Source organism: Genypterus blacodes, unplaced genomic scaffold, assembly GCF_046128005.1.
Source record: "Genypterus blacodes isolate CSIRO-AG114 ecotype Tasmania unplaced genomic scaffold, CSIRO-AGI_Gbla_v1 ptg000030l_1, whole genome shotgun sequence".
In the NCBI taxonomy this organism is placed as follows: Eukaryota; Metazoa; Chordata; class Actinopteri; order Ophidiiformes; family Ophidiidae; genus Genypterus; species Genypterus blacodes.
In genome coordinates, this window is record NW_027466843.1 from 278,559 (window position 1) to 289,805 (window position 11,247).

Genomic DNA, 11,247 nt, shown 5'->3' on the forward strand with positions numbered 1-11,247 from the left:
GAGATGTTGTTCATTTTTGCGGGTGTGTGCCAGGACAATGTTGAACTCTTAATGATTCCATGATCCTGAATAACTGATGTATGTTCGTGGTGTTAAATTTGATGAAATTTGATGAGATGCTTTTCCCCCTTTTAATTCACATTTTAAATGGAATCATTTGTGTTTCTTCCTCGATCCTGAGATGGGATGATTGTGTACCAAGCCCACCCAAAGTTGATCCAAATTCAATTGAACCAAATCCTCTTCAAAATAACTAAATGATACAAAGTAATAAAAGGTGAACTGTATGACTTCGGCAGAGGGATGTTAGGTAAGAATGACAATAGCACGCAAAAGCAAGATAGAAATCCACAACTTTTTACTTTTTTTTAAGTATTTTTGTGTATTTTGTGGTTTTAACATTGTGAAACTTAAATACAAACATGTAGTATAATGTGCTCAATGACGTCAAATTTTAATTACAAAATTTACATTCTAGTCAGTCACAACATTCTATTATGCTACTTGTGGATGGATGCATAGTACAGCAAAAATAGAACCTATAGGTAAAGTAAGTCATTCTGTCTACATATAAGTTTCTCTGCTGCAAATGTAAACAGGAGCAGCTGCTGTGTTTGCGTGGCGGATATGAACCAGATCCAACTGGGACTGCAACAGATCCGAACCAGACCAGTCGCAGTGTGTTTGAGAGCTGCCGTGTGGTTGTTTGTGACACGTTGTCGCAGTCACACGGGCTTAGAAATCTCCAAACCTATTGAAAGGAAAATATGGGACAGTCACATCAGGGAACAGAAACCCCAACTTGGAAGAAAGCTGAAAAATAAATAAATTAACTGTGCTTTAAAGTGTCTTAATGCCTACATGTGTGTGTGTTTGTGTATAGTGTATCAGTGTCAGCATGTGACTCACTCAGTGTCATCAGCAGTAGGTGTGTTATAGCTTTGGAACAGTGGCTGCATGAAGAGTCCCAATGTTCCCACCACACACACCAGGATGAAGATCCACAGGAACAGCCGGTCTATCACCATGGCTACGTACTTCCAGTCTTCTATAATCTGGAACCAAACCAAGAAGTTTAACTCTTATAGACGAGGTCAAAGCACAACAGTGAGGTCAGTTTACGATGTCTGCTTGTTCTGCTTAGGCCAAGTCTCCAATGCTATAGAAAACTTGAGCAACTTTGTTTTTCAGCCAACAACAAATATGCATGAGAATAGTCGCCCAGCTCATTGGTCAGAACTGTGTGGGGGGGCAGCAGTGACAATATCAACAAAGCCAGATGCTTTCTATGCTGCGATAATTAATATGTTAAAATATTGACTAGTTATGACATTTTAACAGCATTTGTTTGATTTGGTACGGCTGATAGTAAATACGGGAGCCATGACCCTCTCTCGCTCTGCACCAATCAATAGATCAATAGATTGCCTTGTAGTTGCTGCAAAACTACTTCAGATCATGTTACCATAACGACCAAACCATTTCAGAGTTTGTTCAGACCTGCACAATCAAACTATACCAACAAGGGAAACATACGCTGGTCTAGTCCAATTAAACTTGACCATATAAGTAATAATAAAGTGATTTGGCACTTAAAGTGGGGTGTGTTTTTATTGCACTGTAGATAGAAAAGAGGAAATTAAACTAAATCCTGGGAGTGAAATTACAGCTACAAAACTCATTTTCAATATTTATTAAATGTAGGTTTTTGTGGAAGTAAGACCACAAATCTGAAGTAAGTGTTTGTGCCGTGTTCTCTCAGTTTGCATTTGTGTGAGAAGTGCAGGAGTTTGTGAAGATATCTGATATTATATATATATAAAGAGAGAGAGAGAGATGACAAAGAGACAAAATAAGATACTGAATGGTTTCCAATACACCCTGTTCCATTTCTCCTTTCCTATTGTTTGTTGCATCTTTGTCATCGTCTGTCTACTCTACATCATCTGCTTTTTCCAGATCTTTTTCTTTCCTCATTCTTCTCATCTTATGGTCCTATCTCCTCCTCCTCGTCACGCATCATCACTTATTTTATTGACTACTACTCTATAAGTCCTTACCCCTTCATCATCATCTTCTGTTTTCATGTGTTCAGCAATGTATTTCACTCCATCCACGGCCTCTTCGAGCGCTGCATCCCACTGACGCCTCTGGGTGTCTTGAAACCCACTACTCACTTCAGGAATGCTACCCGCCTTCCAGCCAAACGTGTGGGCCTGGTCCTCATTCATATAATATGAGTCTGAGTCTGTTCTGATGCCACCCAGTTTGATGTTAGAATACTGCCTCTTCTCCCTGTAAGCATTGGTTTGGTTTTTCCCAGTGGTATTCCAGTTGGCGTACTTTCGACGGAGCTTCTGGCGGACACTTGAAGATCCTGGACGCCTCATGAGGAGGAAATTGGGGAGCCGGACTAAGAACAGTCGTTTAACCCAGTCAGGCATGTGGTGAGTGGAGGGGGATCGGTGGTGCAAATTAAGCACACACACGGCGCTCATAATGGAGACAGTGACCAGCACCATGGTGAACATCAGGTATTTACCTACGAGAGACAGATGAGTACAAACATAAGAACATATCAAAGTATGTATTAAACCATTTAGAAACAGCTAACCAACAATGAAGAACAACATAACAACTCCATCATAGCAGCAAGAAATGGTTCTCAATCTTGGTCCTTTGACAAAACGGTCAACAACAAATAAATCACAACACATAATTGGGTCTAAAAGAATTTACAAACCCCACGTAGACAAAGACTGACCTATGAGAGGAACAGCCACAGAGGTCGGTGGCACTATCTTGGATATGAGCAGAAGGAACACAGTGAGGGCCAGCAGCACAGAGATGCACAGCGTCACCTTCTCTCCACAGTCTGACGGCAGGTAGAACGACAGGATGGCCAGAGACGTGATCAACACGCAGGGAATGATCAGATTTATGGTATAAAACAACGGCTTCCTCTTGATCACAAAATCGTAGGTGATGTCTAGGTAGGTGACGTCATTGGGGTCCAAGTTTTTACGCGCAGGTAGCGACACAATGTCCCACTCTCCACTTGGCGTGAAGTCATCGCGACTGGCAAAGTCGCTTGTGAGGATCAGGTCCACTTCTGTGTGGTCGTAGGTCCACGAGCGGAACTTTAGGGTGCAGTTCTGCTGGTCGAAGGGGAAGCTCTGGACCTCGATTGCACAGGCAGACTTGTAGATGGCGGGCGGGAGCCAGAAGATGTCCCCTGTGTTAGAGACCACGGCGTTGCAGTAGATTGAAACCTCATACACACCATCAGCACTGGGAGGAGTTGAGATTTTTAAGGAGATACAAGAAATAGAATAAATAATATATAGAATAAGATTGGGAATAAGGAATAGCATCAACGAAACCTGGAAGAAATTTTTACTGTTAAATTTGACATGAGAATGATTTTAAGAAGCCATATTCTCCCTGATGATTGGCCAGAAAACCCTAATCCATACAAACCATGATTAGAAAATAATAATGTGCAAAAAAAATAAGAAGTAAATAAATAAAAAAGTTTCTGCTGTAAAAATTAATCTGTAAGGAAATGTTGTAAACCTCATAATTCAAGGATACACTGATCACACAAACACATACACACACACACACACACACACACACACACACACACACACACACACACACACACATTTCAGGACACCAACTCCTACTTGTTGTAGAGTACGATATCAGGAAGCCAGATGTGTTTGGATGGAATTCTGAGTTTCTTGATGCCTTCGTACTTGTCAGGGTCCCACCTCAGCCTGTAGTCATTCCACTCCTGCAGAGAGACAACGAGAAGGTTCTCAATCTAGAGACTAGCTGAAGAAAGGGGACACTGTGCTCGGCTCTGAGCTGTGAGGCTTCTGTACTCTGTACTCTACCTGACAAAGCCACAAGTTGGTGGTCATAATTTGTTCTCTCTCATTCTGCAAGAAAGAAATGAAATAGCTTGTTACACATCATACAATAATGAGCATTTTGTGGGGTGGCCAGTGATTTCAGTGTGTGTGTGTGTGTGTGTGTGCACTCACAACACTGATGAGCTGAGACAGTGACACCTGAATAGAGATGGTGACCTGCTGGCTCTTGTTAACAGCTGGTCGAATCAGTTTGTTGTAGCGTTCTGGACCCAACAAGTAATTCACCAGCCTCTCCTCTGCATTCTCTGCACTGCTGCCTGCACAGAACACACACACACACACACACACACACACACACACACACACACACACACACACACACACAAACATTGAGAATGACTACAGTATTGCTCTTTTTAATCATCATCAAAATCTTAAATGTTGAATTATAAATGCATTGGCCATGACTGTTCTGTTTGAATAGAACTCAACTACTCAGCTAAAAGTAAATGCTATACACATACGTGTCTGAGTGTGTGTGTTGCAGCCTTGTTATTAATAATCTCTGTCTCGAAGTGTGTATATATGGTTGTGCATTCAGTAGCTGAACTGTGTTTTCTACTTTCTCATGCTTGACTGCATGGTTTTAGAGCCAGAGAAAAAACCAAAGGCAGCATTCCTGAGGGACGGTTCCTGTTGCTTATTGTTTTCTCAGCCCTAAATTATTGGTTACATAAAAGTGATAATTTAAATAAATGTATAACAACAAATGCTTAATACAACCTTCCTTCTTTCTCTCTATCTCTCTCTCTCTCTCCTCTTTCCCCTCTTTCTATATAAAAAATGATCTCCAAAATATCCTACAACTTAATGCGCAATGTCATGCAATGTTTGCTTCAATATGAACAAATTGCAAAAAAAATTGAAAATAACAAATGCTTTTGATTCTCTCTCTTTGCTTCCACTGGTAATTTGTAGCAACACAGCACTGAGCATTTCATATCCAGCATGCTTTGCACCCTGTGTCATCCCTGAGACCATAGACCTCCAGTTGAGTGAACATATAGGATCCTTTGACATCACGCCATCGCTTCAAGGGTTCATATCCCATTGCGTGGCAATGTTTTCAACTCTCTGAAGCGTGAGAATACAGTATGTTTACCTTTAGTGGACAACATCTCTGCCATTTAGTAAATAGAGCCTGAGGGTGACTTCGTGTAGGACGTGGCGTAAAAAGATGTAAGGTTAAGTGCAGGTCAGCGTTAAGTGCCGTTCTTCACTCTTCAATTTCACGTAATGGCCTCAGTGTATTTGAGGGCGTTTGTGTAGGTGTGAGGGTTTGTGTCCCGATGCATACGCTCCGCATTTATGCAGCATTTTGCTCAGAGGAGAGGAGATGTTGTCATATGAAACAGCTGTGTCCTGTTTCACATGTTTCTTTTTTTCTCTTTTTAAATTTTCAGAATGAGCATAACAGAAGCAGCTCCAACGTGAAGATTGGAAAACCCTTCAGGGAAATACTCACACACTCGGCATCTCGCACCAGCAAACACAACAACACCATGAAGAGAACAGAGAAGTGCAATATGCCTTGTTGGAGATATATGTGATGTGAATTATTTACATCTGGGTTTCAGGGTATATCTTTGCCCTGATGGCTGCAGTAGAGAGATGTTTGGCCGTGTTGCCTGTCATACGTGATCTTTGTCAAACATTTCATTGTCCATTTCTAATCACATATAACTCATTATCCCTGGTAATGTTCAATAACAAGCAAGCTTGAACACACTCATGGTGCTTGACAGCGTGTAATTCTCATATAAGTTCATAAGTTCTGATGTTTGTTTTTAAAATCATATTGTAGATCAAAAAGATGTGCTTTCCAAGTATTCAGGCAAAAATAGGAGACACTGCTTTGGTAGTGGTAGATATAAAATGTCCTTCTGTAAATTATTTAAAAAGACCCTGTCTGCAGCATGGACACACACACACACATACACACACGCAGGTTCCTTTAGAAATACAAATCTCATCTTTACCACTGATATTTGGAGTTGTAATAATTATCTAAAAATGCTGTTATTATGTTACAAAAAGTGCAGATGCAGCAGCAGCTAAACCATGGAGCATGAGCTCTTTTAATATGCAATTGAGAAATAAATGATCCATATATGGGGGAGATATCAAGCCACAGAAGATCAAGTGCATAGATTGTTTTATCCAGTCGAGGAAATAGTTCTGTATCGTTGAAATATTATCATTTGGTGAAAATCATATTCCGTTTGCCAGTGAGATCTAATCAACTCAACGCATGCTGGAGGGTTAGTGAGCTCTGTAATGGCTAATGTTACAATTATGAGTTTGATTAAAACTCCTGCAAAGTATTAACTGAACTTATATTATATAGAGTGAGTGAGTGTGTGTGTGTGTGTGTGTGTGTGTGTGTGTGTGTGTGTGTGTGTGTGTGTGTGAGTGAGTGAGTGAGTGAGTGAGTGAGTGAGTGAGTGAGTGAGTGAGTGAGTGAGTGAGTGATGGTAAACACTAAAAGCAGTGGAGTTGGGTGCAGCTATCAGCACCATGGACAGCGCACTGTCTCTAAACTGACTCTAAACAAGCGCTTACATGACAACCTGGAGAAAATACGTCACATATTCAAGAAGCCTCAAGTCATTATAGTTGAAAAATGCATCTTAACACCAGCATAGTACACAACTCACTTGTGAGAGAGAGAATGAAGAGCAGGAGGACAGTGTTGGCGGCCATCTCCTCCCTGCTTTACTGGACACTGGAAACTTCCGACTGCCCAGTGTTTGTGTGCGTGTGTGTGTGTGTGTGTGTGTGTGTGTGTGTGTGTGTGTGTGTGTGTGTGTGTGTGCGTGTGTGTGTGTGTGTGTGTGTGTGTGTGTGTGTGTGTGTGTGTGTGTGTGTGTGTGTGTGTGTGTGTATAAAATGTAGAATGTGGTTTATTGGAAATTCGATGACGATGCGCTCGTCCTCTTCATCTTCCTCTTGTCTTTACATTTGTTCCCGCAGCCATAAACCAGCCGCTGACATTTGAGACGCTCTTCATCCAAAAACCAGTGGCTCGAAGGTGAGCGGAGTCCAAACAAATCTGCGGTCAAACTTGTGTGTGTTTCAGCTCCTCTCCTCCACTTCCGTGCCCTCAACTTCTTTGGGGACAGGACGATGTCTTTTCCCACGATATTCCTCACGATAGATTCTCTTGATTCCCTGTTTAAAGTCCAGAAAAGATCACGGGACGGGACGGCTTTCCATGGAACTCAGAGTCGCTCCTGCATGCGTTCGGCTGGGAAGCAAAGCGGGAAGGAGGGAGAGAGGGGTGGGGAGAGAGAGGGGGAGGGAGCGAGGGGGGGTGTAAGAGTGTTTCCCGTATCCCATGCGCCTGAGCCGGACGAGTGCTTCTTCAGATTGACGGTCGGTTGAATAAATCTTGGAAATATCGGTTCATGTTCATTCATAACCGAGCCTCAAGTTCAACTTTCCATAGAATGAAAAAAGTCGTCAAAGCCCAAAATTAAAAAAGAGCTTTCTCCAATTAGACTCTGTACAATTTGAAGCAAAGCACTCTTGATTAAATCAGTTCATATCGAAATAAATACGTTTATTAGTTTCAATCAGGGCATAGTCATTAAACTCACAACAAAAAGACCTTTGTAAAGTTTGAGGAGGTTTTCATAATTTGTGTATCTCTACTCCAAATAAGTCAGATAATACTAAACGTACTGCAGATGTGTTTCATTATCAAACAAACCCATAATAAAGTCATAACTGCCTCTTTAGCCCTCTGCTGCCCTGCTGAAGTGCCGCTGAGCAAGCCACACTATCGGCCCCATGCAGGGACAGTGTAGGGGCTGCATGTCTCTGTCTTTGTGGAAAAGGGCAGAGAGAAGTATCAATTTGCTCTCCCCATTTTATCTTCCGGTGTTTAAATCAAATACTTCTACTAGTTTAACGATACCACAGACACTAAAGGACTAAGGGATTGACCTTTATCCATAATAATGCTTAAGATAAAACACTAGTTTTCATGAATGCATCTTAAATTTGGCTCAGTTAGTAAAAGACAACTGACTCCAGAACTAACTTTGTGTTGTTGTTGTTGTTGTTGTTGTTGTTGTTGTTGGTGGTGGTGGTGGTGGTGCTGGTGGTGCTGGTGGTGGTGGTGGTGTTGGTGTTAAGCATCGACATGCATCTGCTGCCAGCATTGTGATTGGATCTCAGCACTTCGGCTGTTTGCATCTGATATTTATACGAAAGCAGCTTGGATACATTTGTTTCACAAGATATTGTTTTGACACTTATGTAAAGGATATTTTTCGGATTTTATTAGATTTCTTTGGACACATCAGAGTACATTGGAACATCAGTATAACCAAAATACCCCCTGTTCATACTGCTGTCATGCTATGTTGTACAGTATTAACATCGGGAATATTTTACATCTGAAAAACAATTTAAAAAGCCAATCATAAAAATGTCCTTTGTCACACACAAACACATTGTTAATCTCCACAATGGGAATATTTCTCTACTATATAGATATAGTATATAGCATATTCATGTGGGGCAGCTTTTGTCTGAGCGCGCTCACACCAGGTGTATTTATAACCGCGTGAATAGATGAAGACATGAGCTGCCATCACAGTAAGAGGAGAGTCGTGTTGCAAGCCACTCTGCTGCAGAAGTCACATTAGAAAAACAGAAAGAATGCGGTGGGACACCAAAAAAGGAGAGGAAGATGTGAGCAAAATGCATCTCTTTTAGATTTTTTCCTTGTCCTTCATGAATAAGCCAGTGGGGACTTAGAACCGAACACAGTTGTAAGAAGGGATTTGCTCCAGCCGGGAGGGTTGGAGAGGCTCTTTTATTTATTATTCTTTTAATGCTTTCCTGATTTGGGTGGTTTTGATTTTCTCTTGCTGTGATAAGCGCATTCAAAATCAAATTTAACATAGAATAAAATGAACTGGTTGTCAGAAGACATCTGAAAACATAGAGTTATTGAGTCTATACAGGGTTTTTATGTCACAATGAATTTACTTTATAGTGTATTTATACTATAGACCTGCATAAACACCATCAGAGTGGGGACAGAGTTCACTTGCATGCATCATCACTCTCTCTCTGTAGGCTCCATGTATATAGATGAGCTTGAACCATTGAAAGATTGAGTAAATTAATTTGCTGTGAACAACATCAGTAATGTTAGTAATCAATAACTGCATGTCAGCAACAGAAAGGTCTAAAAGTCTTGTAATGGCTGTGAGACAGAGACTGCAGAGATGTCCTGAGATTTGCTCCTGTGGGGTTATTGATGGGTTCAGCATGTGCTTAAATCACACAGGGCCCAGGCCGTATAACTAACACACACATTACTCCCTCACACGGCCCAGTGGAGATCTTCCAATCTCGCAGAATGGAAGTGTGTGTGTGTGTTTGCTTCACTCAAGTGCCTGGAATAAGAGTCGTCTCTATACAGACAGGTTCAGGTCACTAAATAAGAGTTGGAGTAGGAGTTAAGTCAAAATGCACAATATGTAGTGAAGTATGTAGAGGTGGGGGTTTGTTTAAGGCACTAAACTAAAAAGGTAGACAGTGATTAGATCTTTGTATATCCTCATCATGTCAGCATAAACTAAACTCTTCCACTGTCACCCAATGAACAGCTCCATTAGAATCCCAATATTATTGTATGTGTGCACAGGTAAAAAAACTTTTCAGGATACACTCTTTCATTTGTAGTAAACATTCCTACAATAGTTGGTGGAATACACCTTCAATCATCAAGTTTGTGTGAATATCAACATTGGAGTTCTCACTATCTCAGATTCCAGGGTTTGATTGTGTCTCTCATAGATGTCTATTCATCTGGAATGACAGTATAAATAATGATGTAAAAATGGGCAGCTTGATGGACAAACGGGAAATCTGCTTGGATACTGATATGCTGAACAATAATCTGATATCATTTTTATATTTATATAGGAAGTACAATGGGTGCCAGCTTTCATGTGTTTTCCCTTCAGGTGTGAAATATTCCAGAGAAGAAGTGAGGTCTCATCTCACTGACCGTGGAGCAGGACTGGAATAACAAACAGCATGAAATGAGATTGAAAACTGGGACATTGCACTTGGATCTGTGTGCCGTGCAAGTCAGATCGCTATCCAAACAGGATCAAAAGCTAAACTGATAGTAAAGTTACTTCAGATAGCAGGAGGAGGTTTTTATTTATTTATTTCAACTATATAACCATTAGAATAGTCAAATAAAAAAAGCTTAAAAAGCTTAAAGATTGTAAAAGGTTTATTCACGCCTTTACGTTTTGAAACATCAAATTTACTGTATATTATTGGAAATATAATTTGAGATGATATATTATTAGTAAGTCCAGAATAAAGATAATAAATGATAAAAGTACATGCAGTACCTCTTATATGATCATGTCTTACTTATCTGTATTACAGCTCGACTAACACGGTAAACAATCACCAGAAATCGTTTTGTATTGATTAATTTAGGCCACTACATTACATATACTGTACATACACACACAACACACTGCACAATCGACACCACTAGATGGCGACAGTGAGCCGAAGCAGTGTTGTGTCAGGTTGTGACGTCCTCCCATAATGATCCCTCATGTTCACGTCCTCTTTAATATATTTAATTGTTCATGTTGCTTTTTAGTTGTTTGGGTTTGAAACTCTTTCATACTTGGTATATAGCCAATGTGTCAGTCAGTGGACCTAGGGAGCCCACTTACCAATAATAGTTGTGATTATGATTATTAATAACATATTAGAGATGTGATCAGGTGCTACTTTGGTTTTGTTTGCGTTGTGTTATGTGTTAGGTTTCATTTAAATTATTAGCAGTTGTGACACACTGAAGGACATTTACAAATTAAACATCTACATTCATTTGTCATGGATCATTTAAGTGTCACATTTACTATTTATCCTTTCGGTTCCTGGTCAATAAATTTGCAAAGAACCTGAAACGAATAACATCAGCAACTGAACTCATTTAAAGCACAACTCAAAACTTTAAAATGAGTAGGTTATGATAGCAGATGAATGTTGTTCTTTCTCACAAACCACATTGTAGTGGTACATTATCACTTATTGTACTTATTGTGCTTATTTACGTACTATGACCTCACCACCTTCCAGGAGCCTCAGTGGAATGGGGATCAGGTCCATCCACCAAAGAGGAACTACCTAAAGCAGCACTCTTTGATGTTTTGTGTTCTATACTGTAGCCCCTAGGTGGCAGCACAGGCTATGAGAAACATCAAATCCATGCCTTTATTCAAGCATGCTTCATGTTACCAGGATGCTC

At 40.5% G+C, this 11,247-nt stretch overlaps 1 protein-coding gene across 1 annotated transcript; it reads right to left on the minus strand.

Annotated features, from left to right (window-relative positions):
* Positions 1 to 735: 735 nt before the first annotated feature.
* Positions 736 to 6,659, minus strand: LOC142994818 (neuronal acetylcholine receptor subunit beta-2-like). Its single transcript, XM_076145690.1, has 8 exons — positions 6,599 to 6,659; positions 4,053 to 4,198; positions 3,903 to 3,947; positions 3,690 to 3,799; positions 2,765 to 3,291; positions 2,061 to 2,542; positions 910 to 1,055; positions 736 to 751 (listed from the first exon to the last, which is right to left on the minus strand). The coding sequence occupies exons 1-8, from the start codon at positions 6,642 to 6,644 to the stop codon at positions 736 to 738; spliced, it is 1,518 nt and encodes a 505-aa protein (XP_076001805.1). The 5' UTR covers positions 6,645 to 6,659.
* Between the last annotated feature and the right edge of the window lie 4,588 nt (positions 6,660 to 11,247).